The sequence below is a fragment of the Ascaphus truei genome, chromosome 6 (genome assembly GCF_040206685.1).
Source record: "Ascaphus truei isolate aAscTru1 chromosome 6, aAscTru1.hap1, whole genome shotgun sequence".
NCBI lineage: Eukaryota > Metazoa > Chordata > Amphibia > Anura > Ascaphidae > Ascaphus > Ascaphus truei.
This window is the reverse complement of record NC_134488.1, coordinates 103,145,058-103,164,975: the sequence shown is the minus strand read 5'-3', so window position 1 is coordinate 103,164,975 and position 19,918 is coordinate 103,145,058. Positions and strand designations below refer to the sequence as shown.

The window sequence follows — 19,918 nt, the reverse complement described above, 5'->3', positions numbered from 1 at the left end:
CAGTTACAAACCAGGGGATTTGGTATGGCTCTCCTCTAGGAATATCCACCTCAAGGTACCATCTCCTAAACTGGCACCTAAGTTCCTGGGACACTTCCCTATTTGTGAACAAATCAATCCTGTGGCATTCCGGCTCCAACTACCACCCAGTATGAAGATTCCCAATGTCTTTCATGTGTCCCTCTTAAAACCATTCATCTCCAGTCACTTCTTTCCGGATCAGACTCGTAAACCGGATCCCATTACTGTACAAAATAACGAGGAATACGAAGTTCACTCTCTTTTGGATTCTCGCCTATGCAGGGGTCAGCTCCAGTTCTTAGTGCAGTGGAAGGGCTTTGGCCCTGAAGAGAGATCCTGGGTACCTTCAAATGACATTCATGCCCCGGCCCTTCTTAAGTCCTTCAGGAAAAAGTTTCCAGAGAAACCGTTCTTGGACCGTCCTGAGGCCGTTCCTGAAGAGGGGGGTACTGTCAGGAATCGGCGTTCTCCTCGCTTCCCACACAGAGCACTCCCTCTCCGCAGGGAGCCCCTGGACACACAAAACAATCCTGCCTTACCGGCCTCCACGGCTCCTCGCCCCTGCCGCCATCGCGGGATCACTCCCCTCGGCGATTCCTCTGCTCAGCGGCGGGCGCGCCCACGCCCTCCTGCACGCACACCTACACGCACGCCAGCCCCAGACGTTATGTGCATGCATTCCCAGCTTACAGAGCACACGCCTAACAGAGCACTTTTAACCACTGCTCCTGCAGTGAGGCGTCGCTCCCAAGCATCACACAGTTCCATGCAAATCAAGGATTACACTCAGCTGGGCTGTAACACCTCCCTCCTATCAGGGAAGACTCCTTGCAGTCCTCCAGGCCTGCCCCCTTTTCCCATTGGCCTGCCCAGCTTTATTATGCCTGTGCTTCCCATCACTCGTCGCTCGACATAGTCTCTGTATGGAAGCATTTGACTACTCTCTCAGTGACTCCTCAGGTATAGACACGGATTGGACGACTACCCCCTCTGGCTCTCGACTTCAGCTCTACTTGGACTTCGTAACTTCTGGCATCCCTGTAACACGGCTTATACCTTCGATCATCCGTAACTCTCCTATCCCTGATCCTGGCAACGGCAATAACTACTCCTCCTCTACTACCGGTACCGGCAAGTATTGTCTTCATTACTATACCTGGCCTGGCAACACTAACACCACACTCCGGACGCGCTCCCTTTGCTGCGGGTGCGTGTATCCCTACGTCCCACCTCAGCACAGGGGACGGGTCTGGTCTGCGGGCAGCACCGGCGTAACACAGTGCACTCCCACTGACTGGGTGGGACTCTGTTATATAATGTCTCTAGGCCCTAGAAGTCCTAGAGGTGGTATTTCCAAAGGTCATCCAGCTGCTAAACGACAACAAAACCAGTATAAACTAATTTTTCAATGGGATTCCCCTTCTCTGATAAATATTGTGCTATTTATGTATTTATGTATGTCTTTATTTACATAGCACAATTAATGTACATAGCGCTTCACAGAAGTAATACACGTCACAATCATATAAATAAAAAATAATACAAATAACAGATCATGGGAATAAGTGCTTCAGACATTAAAGTAACATTTCGGAAGAGGAGTTCCTGCTCCGAAGAGCTTACAATCTAATTGGTAGATAGGAAGCACATACAGAGACAGTAGGAAGGTGTTCTGGTAAGTGTGTCTGCAGGGGGCCAAGGTTTATGTATGAGGTGTGAATTACCAGCCTTGGAGCTACTATATGCTTCGTTAAGCAGGTGTGTTTTAAGGTGGGTCTTAAAGGTGGTTAGAGAGGGTGCTAGTCGGATATTGAGGGGAAGGGCATTCCAGAGGTGTGGGGCAGTCAGTGAGAAAGCTTTAAGGTGGGAGGGGGCTTTAGATACAAAGTGGGTAGAGAGAAGACATCCTTTTATGCACTGGTTTACCTCCGTTTGCTGCCGGTGGACTTTAGTAAGTGTTTCTTATAATGAAAAATGTATATGTATCAAAGTAAGAGTGGTATACTTTGTAGCAAAAACATTGCGCTAGATTTGACAAAGAAAAAAAATCATATTGCTGTCAACAGGTTTTATTATGTGATGCATCAAGAGCATTAAGAGCAGTCTTTTTGCTCCAGAATGTCACCACTTTTTGTCTTGATACATACAGTATGCTCCTAAATGTTTTGGGGACATACATTTAATTGTGGATCAACTCTTTCAGGTATATGCCTAAATCAATATTTAAAAATAGCTTGTCTTATAAACCACGTCTTTTGCGCAGTGCATTCATATTCATGCTTGGGAGCAAGGGGCACATGGCATTAAATGACAAAAACAGGTTTACTAAATTAAACTTCTTGCTACATTTGGCGATTTCCGTGGCAATTTTTGCAAGTTTCACAACACTCGCAGAGGAAGCACATTTTCATATAAGCAAAAATGTGAGCAAAAATGTGAGCACACAACGTATGCTTCTTCTTTTTTATTTTATTTTTGCTTGTGATCTTCAGAAGTTGTAGCTATCTACTGTAAGCTTTAGAACAGGGGCGGCCAACTCCAGTCCTCAAGGGCCCCCAACAGGTTAGGTTTTCAGGATATCCCTGCTTCAGCACAGATGGCTCTATCAGTGACTCAGTCGCAGATATGAGAAGGATATTGATCCAGGGAGTAATCTGTTTGCCAATTCTTGGAGTCAGGAAGGAATGTATTTTCCCCCTTGTGGATGATATGTCACTGGGGGTTTTGTTTGCCTTCCTCTGGATCAATATTCTGTAAGTATGGATATAGGATAAAGTATCTGTCGTCTAAATTTAGCATAGGATGAACTTGATGGACGCATGTCTTTTTTCAACCTCATCTACTATGTAACTATGAAGTAGAGACTGATTGAGCCACCTGTGCTGAAGCAGGGATATCCTGAAAACCTGGCCTGTTGGTGGCTAGGGAAGAGCAGGGACTGCTGCGGGGGCCCTTGGCCCGTAGTGAAGGTCCAGGGACCATCCTAAGTCTGGAGACCAGAACAGTTACTGTAATGGGCAGGGACTGCCTTGATACTGTGAGTGTGCAGAAGAATAAAGCCGGTTCCAGTTGAATATACCTCCTGCCTGGTGTGTGATCTTACTGGGGGGGGAACCGTTTGTACCGTAGGAGATCGCCTCCATACATCTGGAGCTTACGGCAGATGGAGGCGCTGTGTACCATGGAGTAAATGTCAGGTATATACCCCAGAAGCCTGTCCCGCAGTCCCGACCACCATCGGCGGACAACTCAGCATTCTGTGAGCCAACAGGTAGCATGCACCATTCACCTGGTAACAGGGGGATCTCCCAGAGGGTGGGGGAAACACTGTTACATACACAAAAAATGTCTGAAATACAAATGGTTTCTTCCCTCAGTCACCTGAAACTCTATCTGAAAACTGAAACAATACATCAGTATGTAAGGGGTAACACTTCATCAATTACAGCTCATGAGTCTATCGAGTAACTGATAATTGTTATTTTAAATGAGGCATTGTTTAACGTCTATTTGGGGCATTCAATGTTCAATCCTGTTTGTACATACTTTATAACCCTGGGAAGATAACCTCTGCTCAGCTCACCCACTTATTAACACTGCCTGGTGTCAATTTTTTCCCATATTTAAAGCAGCAAAACATGAAAATCCTATTTTTTTTATTATTAAATCAGTTCTGTAGTATTAGCTAATACTGTGTGCATTTTTTTCAAACTCCTAATGCCATTTTAATGATTTTGTTAATGTACTGATCATCCGTTGAGGCTACAGCAACTATTTAGAAAGACATATCCACTTCCTCTTTTGAAAGAGGCTCTGACACACACCTTTTTGAACTTTGCCCTTTTGCAACAAAGTATCACAAACAGATCTGTTGCTGTGTTCCAAACAGTAGACTGTCTATTATTCTGAAAGCTGTTACAATAATTCGTTACACTTAGTAATATAATTTTACATACAGTATCAGCTGCAACATTTCAAAGACTGCAGCACAAACTCAGAAGGCGGCCATTTCGCTAGGCACACAATCATGAGTTTACAGATTTATAACAGGAGCACCAAATGATTGCCACCTTAGGTAAGAATGTAGAATTATATTTGTCACGTTCTTTACATATAAAAATAAGACAAAAAAAGGGGGGTAAAGTAGTATTGCTGCTTTAAGAAATATGCAATAAAAGCCAGAACAAGGAAGACACTAACAGATTTGCAACAGGAACATTAAGCTAGGGTAATAAATTCATGCATTTATCACTCCTGCCTCACTGGCTATTTAATTATTTTATTGACTCTGTTTAGGTGATATATTGAAGTATTTATAAAGACTTTGTTTCCTTGTGGGGTGGTTAACAAAGTCACAGCCGGGCACCACACCACATTTGGCCTTCTAAAGCAGAACCCTGCCCCTTCCTCTTTCAGTTATAGATATTTGTGTTCCCAGATAAGGAGCGTCACTATAGTGATAACAATGTGAAAAGCCACAGTTGCTAAAGTTGCACAGCAAGAGTTTCACAAATATATGTATCAGATTTGTGCAGCTCTGGCAATATGCTGATCACATTACAACACCTGTCTCTACACATTATGGACCATATTGACTAAGTAGGGATAAACCATAAGGCACCTTAGAACCAATCCAATGGGATATAAGCTTTCCAATGCTCTCTTTTCAGTTTGTTTGTATACACTCATCTGCTTGTTCTGTGTTTGCTTTTCATAGCAAAGCATTTGTGTACTCTGTCAGCATCACACTCACGTGCAAAATAATAATACTGTAGTAATATGCACAATATACTGTATTCACATCTAGCAATACAACTGATTTCAGTGGAAGATTTTATCAGTGGCGATGAGACATGAGACAAAAAAAGTCTAAGAAAATTAGTGCCAGGCAACTGCTTGAAGATCTGGCCTCTATTATGCATAGATCAATGCAATTTAAGAAAATGTATGCACCTCTTCCATCTATCTTGTAATATTTATTCTAACATTCCCTAGCAATGATCCAATTGCTTGCTTATCTGAATGCTTATTCTCGGTTCTGCATAGAAATCTTACACAGTGTCTCAAACTTCTCTTACAAAATGTTGGAATGTTTGCTATTATATTTATTTTATCACACATGCAATACACTTCCTCCTTTGTAGTGTTTCCTGCCCACAACAAAGTGAATCTCTTTCCCCAGCCGTTACAATTAGAACAGTTTTATAGTGTTCATCAGCTCTTACAGACAGGCAGTATACTGTATACAGTTCCCCTCCCATGAAAAGGGGGGCATGCCAGTGCACTATTAAAGTATGTACGCTAATGATTGGGGCATCCACCACTACATGCCATAAAAGAAAAGTCCTATAGACAAAGTGCAGAGTCAAATGAAAAAGCGCACACGAAATAGCATTTTCTGAAAATTGGGATGTTTCTTTACAACACTCAGAAAGTACTACAGTATTTGGTTTGGAGTATTTTTGGATAAAGTTTGAAAAGAGTGATCTAGAAAATGTGATCTGGATTTGGTGCAGCTTGGGGTTTGGTTTCCTCTTTAAACAACACTAGAAATACTGTATATAAAAGAAACAGTAAACAGGGTCATTTTTACTTAGAAGTGCTCTTCCATAAGATACCTTCCATGCTGGAAGACACCGTGAGGCCCATTGACTTTAGTCTTGAATGGGCAATAAGGGGCCATATTTTGTAAAGCAGAAGGTATCATAATAAAAGTAGACTAAAACTAACCATGGTTAGAGGTATGATGGAGGAAACAAATGGTGGTGGTATACATTATTCCGCCTTGATATTAGGCGGATTTGGATCTGCCTCGGATCAGCCGATTCCTTTGATCCGCAGATCACTTTCCAAAAGAGCAATCCGCAATTTCAGATATTTTTCTCTCCGAGGCAAGGAATAATCCGTTCCCCGATGATTTTTTGACTATCCACAAATGGATTCAGATTCAGATTGTTAAAAAGAATACACACTTTCTAATTTTATTAGCAGTCGTCAGTTGTATGTATATCTCCTCAAACGTCCTCCAAACAAATTAGGGAGACAGGCTCGTGCTGAAAAAGAAGCACACCTGAGAGATATGCAAAGTATATTTAATGAGTCACTTGCCACAATGCCAACTATATAGAGTGGATAAGCCTAAGACACCAACCTGACGACTGGAATAGAGTCATACTCAACAAGACTAGAATACACAACCACTACTTTTCTAGGCCGCAGCTCTAGCAGTGTGAGCTAACACCACTGTCACAGCTGTACTTCACCTTGTTTTTTAATTGTGTGTCAGAAAACGTGTTTTATTTAATCTCTTTTAGAATATGAAGAGTTGTGGGTTTTAGTTATTTTGGGTCTGACACTATTCTAGTCATTAGTTTGGTGCCTTAGGTTGATCAACTCTATATAGTTGATATGGAGGCAAGTGTCTCATTTAAATATACTTTGCATATTCATTAGCATACTTCCCAGCCAGGTATCTCAGGTGGGCTCCTTTTTCTGCACAGGCATGTCTCCCTATTTGGAGGGACATTTGAGGGGATACATATCCAACTGGTGACTGCTAAAAAATTAGAAAGCTCTCTGTCTCTCATAATAGTATTGAAATGTGCGTGTGTGTTTTATTATTCTCATTGTGCTTGTGTTCCTGATCAGCCACAATACATGGTGCACCCACGTGTACATTATGCAGAGTATTTAGCACTGAAGTTTGATTTTCTCTGGATACTTTTGTTGCTTGTAAATGTAACACATTGATTACTAATGTGAGAGGAAGTGATCGCAGCGCAGAACAGGCAGTGTGCTGTGAAGCATGGTCTAATCACGCTACATCTTTCCATGTATTTAGTGCTATAAAAAGAGAGGGGCAATACAGGAAAGGGTTAACAGCTTTGTTCTGGGTTTATTTCTAATAATTTGGAGGCTAAAAATGTTGAAATGACAATATGGTGTAATGCATATTGGTAAGAGCAGAACGCTATTAATCACTGGTGCGATCTGACAGGGCCGGTGTGAACCTATTGTACATAGACTATTTGCCCAAATAACAGTTCTCCCTAGCAGTTAAAGGGGTTCATCCGTAGAACACCAGCCCCTCTTCCCACTGATCCTTGTGTCCTCCTGCACATTTCCACCTCTTAGACTAGGGTGGCAAATTCCAGACCTCAAGGGCCACTGTCAGGTTTTAAGGATATCCCAGCACACAGGTGTCTCAGTCGTTGACTGAATCACCTGTGTTGAAGCAGGAATGTCCTGAAAATCTGACCTGTTGGTGGTCCTTGAGGACTGGAGTCGGCCACTCTTAGACTATAAGCTCCTTGGAACAGGGTCCTCTTTCTGACATACTGAGTGCTATTGATAACACTGCAATAGTGCCCATCAGGGCACTGTCGCACGGAAGACCCTACAGACTTCAATGGCAGTCTCTGTGCAATAGTGCCGCAGGCAACACTGTTGCAGTTTAATAAATAATCCTTTCTTGTGGCATTGTGCTCTAGCAGCGCTGGTGTTAAACGATTTGTTATTCTTGTTATTGTCTGTCACCGCCATTGTACTGCCCGTCTGTGGGTCATGTTGGCCAAAATCATAAATAAATTATATTATGTTTTTTTTTTGTTTTTTTAAACTACTGTAGTGATACTGTGCATGATTTAACCCTTTCACTGCCAGGGGGTCTGCCATCCAATTCGTAGCCCTCTCGCCCCCATAAAAAAAATACCTGCTAAGGATATCCGGTTTCGGTTCAAAAACAGAACAGAAACAGAGACTTTGGTTTTAATACGAATACCTTTTTCTTTAAAAAGAAGTGAAAGTGCAGGGTTTGAAACAAATTAGTAAAGATACTCTGCACACCGTGCCTGCCAACTAACTCCAGGTCAACAGTGTGATGATCCGGTCATGGTTTTGTATTCCCCTGTGTTGGTCTGTTACCTACTCTGGTAAAATAATAATCAGAATAGGCCAGAGATGGGAAATTTCAGTCCTCAAGGACCACCAACAGGTCAGTTTGTTAGGATATCCCTGCTTCAGCACAGGTGGCTCAGTCAATGACTGAGATACTGATTAAGCCACCTGTGCTTTATCAGGGATATCCGTAAAACCTGACCTGTTGGTGGTCCCTGAGGACTGAAGTTGGCCGTCCCCGGTGTAAAACATGACGAAAGAGCAGTTTGTCCTATGTCCTATAATACGTTGATAAAGCTCTTCTGAGTAAAACAGGTCAGTGTGCCCTACTAATGGTGATTATATCGTTTTTTACTTCAACCTCTGTTGCTGGCTGATTTTTGCGGTGTGGCGCCTTTTGGCGGTCTGCCAACATCTCTCTGCTGTTTATATTCCCTGCGCAGCAACGCACGCTGAACCGATACCCTGAAAGTTTGGAACTCGATGGATTCAAGAAGACATCTTTATGTGAGTAAAACGCATTGATTCTGGACATTCTTGTAAATATTGGAGGTTTCTCTATGCGCTGGGACATACATAACTCATTGGCTCTCTAGATAGAGGGAGAGAGAGTCTAGTCTAACGCTAACCTCCACAAGATACATAAAGTTTATGCTATTTCCTATATACTTGCTAATTGGGTCAGGTTTTTTCAAGATTATTATATCTGCAATTGAAGGATTCCTGTTATTTACACATACAGTTTTCCTTTATTTTTGAGTGTATCCTATCCCCTTGAGCCCCAGTTTTCCATACCCAGGGAAATCCTATCCTGTCCTATTTCCCACTACTGTCCTGGAGTTAAGTTTTACAGATGCAGATGTAGCCAGCTTTATAATGCAGACTATCACATAAGAATGCAGAATATTACATTAGAATGCAGAATATCACATTAGAATGCAGAATATCACATTACAATGCAGAATATCACATTACAATGCAGAATATCACATACAAATGCAGAATATCACATACGAATGCAGAATATCACATTAGAATGCAGAATATCACATACGAATGCAGAATATCACATTAGAATGCAGAATATCACATTAGAATGCAGAATATCACATTAGAATGCAGAATATCAAATACGAATGCAGAATATCACATTAGAATGCAGAATATCACATTAGAATGCAGAATATCACATTAGAATGCAGAATACCACATTAGAATGCAGAATATCACATTACAATGCAGAATATCACATACGAATGCAGAATATCACATACGAATGCAGAATATCACATACGAATGCAGAATAATGCAGAATATCACATACGAATGCAGAATATCACATTAGAATGCAGAATATCACATTAGAATGCAGAATATCACATTAGAATGCAGAATATCACATTAGAATGCAGAATACCACATTAGAATGCAGAATATCACATATGAATGCAGAATATCACATTAGAATGCAGAATAATGCAGAATATCACATTAGAATGCAGAATACCACATTAGAATGCAGAATATCACATTTAAATGCAGAATAATGCAGAATATCACATTAGAATGCAGAATATCACATTAGAATGCAGAATATCACAGTTTCCATAGAACTTAATGGCAGTGATAACAGAATACCCCACCATAACATACCAGTGGTTAAATAACCCTGGCTACATCTGTATGTTACCCCCGTACCATCACACTTTCATTACTGAGTAAATAATAGCTCAGGTAATGTTACTCATTCAAATGCTATTTATTCTTTTACCAACAGTGTAATTGTTTAGGACCTAACACAATTATTTTAAAAAGGTTTACGTCTCCTAGTGATGTTTATCCATCTTCACAGGGGATAGATAAATGCTGAGACTTGGAGAGACACTGAGAGGACATGGCGAGTGCTGTAGATACTCTATAAAGGCACATGATGAGTCTTGTCCATGTGTTATTATGATATTAATAGTAACTCTTGTAAAGTATAAACATCATGTCTGGAGATGTGCGGCTATGATTTTAACTCCAGTCAATTAGCAGCAATGTTTTTTTTACAAACACTACAACAAGATATAGACCCCGAGGCCTTTCCCGGTCACTCCTGCGAGTCAGCGCGCAATTTATATCTCCTCTTATGTAAACATTGTCCAACACAAACGCGGCGTCATAGTTAGCATACCGGTAATTAGCACGTCTACAGTTACATTTACTAAGGGCACGGGTATATAATGACGGCACTGCTGCAGTGACGCCAAAAGATGTAGGTATGTATATCTTTATTTATCTAGCGCCAACAGTGTAATCGGCGCTTTACAAGAGAGGCTATACAGTACTGGGAATTATAATACAAATAAGTCTAATAAGCGGAATCAGACAATAGTAAACTAAATCCCTGCCCCGGAGAGCTTACAATCTAATCTACATACCCCATGGCCAGGGCCGCTTTATACATTAGGCCGACTAGGCACAGTGCCTAGGGCCTACCAACCTTTTAGGGCCTACAATATTTCACTTGAAAAAATACCTAAACAAAACAAATCACAAAATAAGAGAAAACAGCAAATTTTTATTTAAAATGCCGTCGAAGTACCGATGCCAAATATCGCTAGTATCGAAAGAAACAAGCAAACGATGAAATTAGCATAAAAATGAGTAAAAATATCGGACACACAGGCCTCTAGAAATAAAAGTGCCCAGGGCCTACGAAGGTCTAAAAACGGCCCTGCCCATGGCAGCCATGTTTGTGTGCTCACAAAAAATATGACATCCCGATTTCTATTAAACTGAAAAGTGCGGAAGAATTTGATGGCGAAGCCTGTGATTGGGATAGAAGACGTGAAAGTAAAGGCCAATCATGTTCTGGTTTCTTTATTATACTGTGCCTCCTGTTTGACCTCCAGTAGCCCAGTATGAGGATGCTCATGGCCATCGAGCTCTCAGTGGTGGAAGAGCCAGCAACACACTGCTCTGCATTGAAGGCGTAAATCAGAACGGCGTGAAAACTGCATGAAAGAAGACGGTGACTTGTGAATCGAATAAGACCACAACATGATCAGATACTCTTGTTTGCTAAATTGTTATTGTTCTAGCCCAAATATAAGCCATTTCTAAGCCTGAAATGTTGATTCAATGTGGGGCTCACTCCCCTTTACCCTTTACCTGGTCGTAAAAAGGAGAGTGCTTTCACATTGTAATACATTAGTATTACACATTATATTACACACATTAGTACAGCTCAACCCCGTTATAACGCGGTGCTTGGGGTCCAAAGAATCACATCGCGATATAAGCGGATTGCATTAGAAACTTGTAGCCATTAACTTAGACATGCTATCAATTTCGTATGTCTCGCTTTTGCGCGCGATAATTGCAAAACTATAGAATAACAATATATAAATAATGTACAATTGTATTGTTTCAATCTTTTAGTGCTGCATTGTACAATAAAGTATTTAATTTTTTTTAAGTATTTACACGAAAATTGGGAGTCCAGCTAGCATCGTGTTATAACGGGGTTGAGCTATATTAGTACATTATGAGGTATTCATTAAACTGCGATAGTGCCAGCCAGGGCAGTATCGCACGGAAACTATTGCCCCTATCAAAGATTTATTAATAACCGCCTTTATATTTAAAGGAAGTTAGATGGAATCAGAAGATATAGAATGCATTTATGGATGTGGTCATAGACGTTCTGCTTAATATTACATGAGAATTTACAACAGGAGAAGCCAAGAAACGGACCTCTAGATTCTGAATACTTGACATACAGATGCATTAATCCACCAGTTATGTTGAAATTGTTTAACTACTAATTATGGTAAGTGATTGTGACTACTATTCTAAGATGTCACATGAAACTGCAGTAAGATAAAGACACTTTTGGAGTTTGGTTACCAGCAATAACCATCTTAGTGCCCACATGGTTCCTAAGAAGGGGATTTTATGACCAAAGGCAACGGTTTGTCTGTTTGATCTTCATTTAATTCCGTACATTTAAATGCTTAAGTGCCCAGAAAACAAACACAGCTCTGAGTTTCCGATACCCTCTGCAGGATCCTAAAGATGTCAAACCTTGTTAGCGTTTATGATTGCATACAACTACATAATAATAATAATAATAATAGCATGTTCTTGTATAGCGCTGCTAGTTTTACGTAGTGCTTTACAGAGACATTTTACAGGCCCAGTCCCTGCCCCGCGGAGCTTACAAGCTATGTTTTTGGTGCCTGGGGCACAGGGGGATAAAGTGACTTGCCCAAGGTCACAAGGACCAGGTTCGCATGCTTCAAACGCAGTGCCAGTCAGTGTCTTTACTCACTGAGCCGCTCCTTCTCCTTTAGAGAATGAGTCATTAACCTTCCAAGCTCACGTCCTATTGCTTGGTGCACAAGGCAGAGTGACCAAGAGACATAATGACGTGCATATTATAGTAAATGTTAGCGGATGACCCTGGAATATCTTTCTCCTACAGGGTGCAGGAAATAGTTGGTGCTTAGAAGAATTTAGGATTGTGGTTGTGCTATTCTTGGCTGACTCACTCCTACTATGGGTTAAACATGCAGTTTTGAGCCGGTATCTTCCATTGGTTTGAATAATTAAGCCGGTCGCGCGTTGAATTTTCAATTCATTACTTTGCCAACTCTATTTTGAGCCTCTTTGTTGTCACTATTGTGCTGGTTCACATTCTACTGGTTATTCCAGTTTTGCTTCCATTGGAAGATAGCTATTTCTGCATCTTTTGAATACAGCAAGAGGACCAGAAATTCTTCTGTACATGGGTACAGGTGTGTAAAATAGCTTGAAGTAACATCTACATCAATAAGTATAGATGTGCTAGTTGGCTTCATCAATCTGATGTAAGATTTTCGTACGTATATCCCACGTGTGCAAACACATTGGCCAAAGGAAACAATAGACTCTAGTCATTGAGGATTTGTGATTTATGGGAATTTTCTCGTGATCTTTAAGAATAATTTTCTTTAAATCCGTGTCAGAAATGCCCTTATGGGTTTTTACGTTACGTTTCCAAACATAGCAATTAACAAGGCGTGTGTGACTAATATACCACATTTGCACATAAAGAACACAGTAAAATTAACCCGATTTTCAAATTTTCTAGCGCATTACTTCACGCATCTCTCACAGGAATGAGACTTGTGAGTTGTCACATTTGTAACTACGCGCCTCACAACATGGATACGAATTCAGCCGAATAAACACACGTTGTCTCCACCCCCTAAAGCAATAACATTCCAATACTGGGGAAATGACTCATAATAATGTCTATTTTTCTCTCTGTATAGCGCTGCTAGTTTTTACGCAGCTCTGTACATTGACGTTTTGCAGACACAGTCCTTGCCCCGTAGAGCTTACAATCTAATCCTGAAGCACAGGGAGATAAAGTGACTTGCCCAAGGTCACAAGGAGCCAACATCAGGGTTTGAACCAGGTTCCCCTGCTTCACACTCAGTGTCTTTGCTCACTGGGCCGCTCATTCAGACTTCATATGGATGCTGTACATACTTTCACAATCCAACTAATTGTACAGTGTGATTTCAAATACAAGAAGCAGAATGCATAGAGTATTTATTGCCCTAAAAAGTGAAGATCACCAACAATATGAGGGGGAAGGGATTCATTAAATGCTCATATTGGATATTGAACTCTGACCCAGCTTTAACATTTAATCAAGTCAATGGCAGCTAAAGCCGGATCGAGGTGGGATACCACTTTGGCACTTAGTGAGTCCCTGGCAATCACCCCTTACTCAGTATGATGTGAAGCCGACCTTATCCTCGCTAGGGAAGATTGAAGCTCCATTCATGTGAAGGAGTAGACGCCTTCATTGCATATTGATTAGAGGCCTATTGAGATGAAATCGCTCTGTGTAATTATCATGTATAAAACTGGAGATGTGTTAGTAGCATTATACCTGACTTCTATAAGGAACAAGTAAGGGGAAGTACACTAGAAGGAGATTATTTTGCAGAGTGAAGCACATTCATAGGAAGAATCCTATTGAGATGTAGGTACGACAGACGCATTGAAAAGATCTTCTCCTAAGCAGAGCTGTATTCATATAAAATACGTTTTCAGAATAGAGTTGCCAGGTGACTTCTGCAAAAATACTGGGCACAATGGTGAAAGGTGCGACGCACTCGAGACACACACATACGCCCCTCCCACCTTTCTCCGATCCATGCTGTTTCCTCCACTCCTTGGCCCCACCCCCAGGATCCTGACACCTCTTCCTGATTGGCTGCATTACCGAGCAGCAGCCAATCAGGATAGAGGAAGCTGCTCAAACCCAGAGCAACAGCCCTGTTCTCTCCCTGCTCAGGGGAAATCCCGCGGCCCCCCAAGCTGGTCCTATCACTATCTCCAGAGACGTAATAGCAGACACATACATGTACAGTATTACCTCTAATTGTTTACTGGACAGTGTGTCCAAATAAAGGACAGTCAGGTTGAATACTGGGCACCTGGCAACCCTATTTCAGAACCTTGCCGCAGTTGACCATGAGGATAGCTGTCCTAACGCTCCTCCATCATGGAGTTGTCCAACTATTTGTACTCTTTTTTTTGTTATCGTCTTAATAAGTAAACAACATAGGGATAAGAAACTAAGCACTCACCAGCAATAACAGGAACAGTGATTTCAATTGCCCAGGACTGACGAAAAAAGCCATTGGCACATTGAGAAACCAGTGACTTAAAGCTCTGAATGGCTCCGGGAGGATTCCAAATGAACCTGTTGAAGTTGTTCCGTGTGTTTTTTGTCTAAGTCTTCTTAGCTTTTCTGGTCGTATCACTTTTGCGTTGTCTCAGAGGGAGCAGCTCAGGCTTGTTATTAGCTCCTTGGTCTGAACTCTGAACATATAGGGCGACAGGGAAGTGGGAGTCACAGATCACTACTGTAGTGGCAGCAGCCGTCACACAAACCTCCTCCTCTCTGCACAGCAGGACTTTACCCTTCTCTTTTTTATTTAAATAGCCACCTCCCTTATTAGTAGTAGGAAGTAAAATGCGCACACACACACGCACTCACACACACACACACACTCTGTTAGACACTGTTCATTCGGGCTGTAACAGCAAACAGAATAGCTGTTTTGCAAATACAGTCTTAGCCTCCCCTTGTGTAAATAGCAAATCCAGATCTATTGTAACAGCCCCGATATAGATATGAACTAAAAAGAGCGACAGAAACCTCATATAAGCACTCGCGGCGAATCCAAAAATCAATCATTTTCATTGCGAAAATATCAAATCAAAAAGGAAACAATAGTACAAAATAGAAAAACAGATAAAACTTTTGGTTATGAGCGGTCGGGATAGTCCTGCGTAGTTTTTATCTGTATATTTTTTTTATATTTTGTACTATTTTCTTTTTGGTTTAATATTCTGGTAATTAAAAGGATTATTAATTGTTGGATACCCTGTATGAGGTTTCTGCGTCTGTGTGGTGCTCCCGCTCTTGACCCTGAGCACCGTGGCTGAGGGTCAATACTTATTTAGCCTAATTTTTCCCAACTTTTTCAGGGTTTATTTCATATTTGCATCTCCAGGTATAGATAGATATACCTGGATATTAAAGGTGTCAAATCTAGTGCATTAAAGAAGAAAAAGTCTATGCTTGTTGGTTGCTATGGTTGTTGTATGGAGCCTCGGGCAGCTGGGGAGATAATATCTCTTATACTTCTTACTTTGGCTCAGATCCACTAATAGGTGCTAAACTATAACACGTTTTTACTCCCATTCAGGGAGTAACGGCATGCTGAAGCTTAGCACCGTTTTGTATATCTGGCCTTTTGATGTTTAGCATTCTTTTTTTGTGCTGTAACACGCCAGAAATACATGCATGTGTATATATATTTTTTTCTAAAAGGCTTCTGTTGATCTACCAGCACAATTACACCAAGAAACAAAAAAATGATGTGAAATATAACCTGCACCATGATCGTGGACCATGGCTCATGTCAGAGGGTGGTCAGCTCCAGTCCTCAAGCCCACCAACAGGTCAGGTTTTCAGGATATCCCAGCTTCAGCACAGGTGGCTCAGTCAGAGGCTCAGTCAGAGCCTGATTGAGCCACCTTTGCTGAAGCAGGGACTGATTGAGCCACCTGTGCTGAAGCAGGTACTGGTTGGGCCACTTGTGCTGAAGCAGGGATATCCTGAAAACCTGACCTGTTGGGGGGGAGGTGAGGGAGGCTTGAGGACTGGAGTTGAGCACCCCTGGCTTATGTTATGCTTTTTCCATTCGGTTCTTTTGGGGGGTGTTTAAAGTACAGGGCACTACAGTAGCTATCTGTAGTTATGTTTTCACTATGCCGAGACCCTTGCACACATCATTTGACAAGATAAGCAAACTGAAATACATGAAACTACATAAGCAATGCAGGTCAGGCACCCACGGAAAGGAATAAATGTAGGCGCATTTGGGGAGAAGGTCAGTGGTAGAAGTGGATTAAAAGACTAGCTCTCCTGGGTGTGATTCGGAAGGGGAAAAAAACATTGTCACAACATATTTTTTTTTTTTTTTCTAAAAAGATTGATTTAACATTTATGTCTCAGAAACAGGGAGATTGTCTTTTAAAAAAATAAAGTGGAACTGTGCATGTAAATACAGTAGTGTTGGAGTGGGATAATAAGTTCAAATATATATTTGTGCTCTGTAATGGCTGTTTCGCCGCAACCAAATGATCGCCGGCGCTTGGCGACTCTCTCCACCACCGGGACTTTTCGCCGCTAAGGTAAGTGCCTAATCCCCTACCCTAAACCCTTAACCTAAAACCCCCTACCCTAAGCCCTTACCCTAAAACACTCTACCCTAACCACTAAAATCCCCTAAATTAACCCCCTAGCCCAACCAGTAAAACTTCCCTTAGAAGCAGCCCAAAGAGCTTCCGGTTTATTTCTGGGTGATGCATTCCCGAAATAATGCGAGTGGCCTAAGGCAGGGGTGCGCAGACTTTCTGCGCTGCGCCCCACTGCCTGCTTTCAACCCCAGTGTCGCGCACCCCCTTACCTTAAATCCGGCGTCAAATTATGTCACCATTTGCCATGGCGATGGGCGTCAAACGACCCCAAGGCGCCAGTTGACGCCGTGTTGCCATGGTGATGCGCCACCCGAAGCCAGCTGAATTTAGGTAACTGAGTTACAGAGGTCTCGCACTAAAGAGCGCGGGGCCTCGGTAACCGCCGCGCCCCGCAAAAAAAATCTCACCCCTCCCCAGTTTGCGCACCCCTGACCTAAGGGTTCCCAGAACAACCTACGGTACTTGTTTTGGATCCAAGTCCAGAGCCCTCATCACTGAGCCAGGATGGTAGATAAGGCCAATTAATGTGTTCATTATTAGTCATCCCATTATTTACCATACATAAGCTGGTTTACCATAGTTGCTACAGTTTTTGACATGGGCAGTGCTGGTGGCTTAGTAAATGTGAAAATATTCATATGAAGAGTGGTGGTAACATTGAGGTCAGTGCAACATTTATAAAAATGTGTTACCAGGAAGTAATACATTGAGAGTTATCTCTCGTTTTCAAGTATGTCCTGGGCACAGAGTTATAACAATATGTGGTTACATTAAAAAAGAGTAGAGGTTATACAGTCAATTCACAGACATTTCATGGACAGATAAGAATTGGAAATTGGGTACAGGGGATAAAGGCCTGGTGAGTTTCAGATTGAACATCAGCAAATGGTAGCAAACGGCACACACCCTTTGGCTGCGCCAAAGGCTATCCGTCTTTGGGGCGACGCAGATGTACACTGAAGAGGTTCAGATTGAATGCAGCTGTGAATATAAAGTTTTTTGTCCTCTCGGATCATTAACATTCCAGTGGGTGGGCTGGACGTTCCACAAAGTACAAGCAAATGTTAACCCTTAGCACGCTGGTCGTGTGCTGAGGGGAGCAGCTCTTGGGGAACCCCATAAAGCGTCTGCCTTTGAAGCAACACAGATGTACACTCAAGGGGTTCAGATTGAATGCAGCCACGAATACAAAGTTCTGTATCCTCTAGGTTCATTAACATTCCAGTGTTCACGTGCCTGTATATAGTATAGGGCTAAAATGTTTTGAACTTGAATAAAACACATTAGCTATTTGTGAGCTGAAAAGATTCTCTATTACAAACACTTTGGTTATGAGGGTATCAAAGTGTTGAGGATAGCACCTCTATGGGCCTTGTTATTTTAAGTTGAACTTACTCACAGTAACTTGAATTATCTGTATCTAGTGATGCCTTTGGATATAAATTAGATGAACATCTGTACTACTCTTTATCTTTGATATTTAAAAACAGACAATGTGTCCATTTATTTGATGAAATCTGGACATGTCCTCTTCTTTAAATCCCTATTTTAGTTCAGATGGTATTATTATTATTTATTTTTTTTACAATAAATCAAATTCAACAATTAATTTAAGCAAATAGTAGGTGGATGCAAATGGAAGAAAAAAATGAAATTAACACCGTTAAGAAGGTTCAGAACGCTTGGGTATAGATCTGTCAGTGCCTTTCAGTGCTGAGTAGGAGCAGGAGCACACAATATTTACACTTCCGAGCAGGAGTAAGACAGGTCGCCTGGTCTGTTTATGAAGAGCTAAGACCTTGCTATTTTGGTGCATGCTATTTTTGACTTGACACGTAGCAATGCTTTCATAGCAATTGTTCACTCCCATATCTTATATAAAAGTCAAAGAATGCGGTAATGTGAAGTCAGCCAGCTTATTTACCTTGGCATGTTTCACTGACCTGGAAAGCTCTAACGATCATGCATTATCCCTAACCATCCTAGTAATACAGTACGTGTGTCATTCAGTTGTGAATGTGTGAGTTCTGGTTAGAGAAGTGTAATTATGTCCCAGTTTGCGTAAGCACATTTTTAAACAAATGTTTTATATTTACTATTTTTTCCCCTATGTATTTGGTGATAATTAGATTGAGAATTTGTACAAATTTGAAGTAGGTGGACACACAATCTCAAAGACCCCTTAACTCCTTTGACAGCCAAGGGTTACACTCAAGAGAACAGGTATAACTGACCAACGTGCTTATTGATGACCTTCTGGGCAAACCTAGAAGGGGGATGGAGAGCAGGACTGAAGTAGAGTGGTTCTGAAGACTCGGGATAACATTTGTATAAATATAGGAGGGGTATCTCTGCCGACTTTATGGACATGTCTTTTTTCCACCTCATCTACCATGTAACTGTCCCGGCTGTACCTCATCAGCAGCCCAGCCACCTAGTCTTCACCTATATTCCCTTCTTTCTTACTCAGTAAATTATTATTCACCTGATCCATGTAGATCTCAGTGTCCCAGCTTCAGCACAGGTGGCTCAATCAGAGGCTCAGTCTTCAACTGAGCCAGCTGTGCTGAAGCAGGGACTGATTGAGAGACTTGTGCTGACGCTGGGATATCCTGAAAACCTGACCTGTGGGGGGGGGGGGGGGCTTGAGGACTGGAGTTGAGCACCCCTGTCCGATTTTTCTCACACACACAAACACACACACACACACCTTGCTCAGTACAATCAATTTCTCCATCCACCGCTCATCTTGTTATCACCATATGAAACATTAACTTTCAAAGCTGTCAACGTTGGAGAACCCAGCTGAGCGATGTTACAAGTTATAAGGCAGGCATTTTAAGATCAGTGATAGTCTGTGAAATATTTTAGCGAACCGACATAAAAGTTCCTATTTTTATAGGTGTCATTATAGTGTAGAGAGCTTTTGAATACTCGCAGGGGTCTATTCCTAATGTTTACTGTTGGAAAAGTCGGATTGTAAGTCTTTTAGACCACAAATTGAAAGGAAATGAGTAAACACTGCCTTCCAACGAATGAAACTCGCTCAAAATGAAGTTCAGGATGTAAAAGTAGAACTAGGATTAGCATGACAGATAGTGTTTCAAAATAGTCTTTTGGTGATGCTGTCCTCTAGTGGTGATGAGAAGAATGGTTTCTAACAAGAACAGGTGGGTTTTTG

The 19,918-nt window shown here is 41.6% G+C and overlaps 1 protein-coding gene across 2 annotated transcripts in view; it reads right to left on the bottom strand.

Moving 5' to 3' along the window:
• The window catches only part of PTPRH (protein tyrosine phosphatase receptor type H), a 152,728-nt gene extending 137,844 nt beyond the window's left edge, over positions 1 to 14,884 (bottom strand). For both annotated transcript variants that reach the window (XM_075605448.1, XM_075605449.1), the window contains exon 1: positions 14,553 to 14,884. In XM_075605448.1, coding sequence (XP_075461563.1) covers positions 14,553 to 14,606 — 54 coding nt within the window. In that variant the 5' untranslated portion in view covers positions 14,607 to 14,884. The remainder of the gene's footprint in view (positions 1 to 14,552) is intronic.
• Positions 14,885 to 19,918: the final 5,034 nt, after the last annotated feature.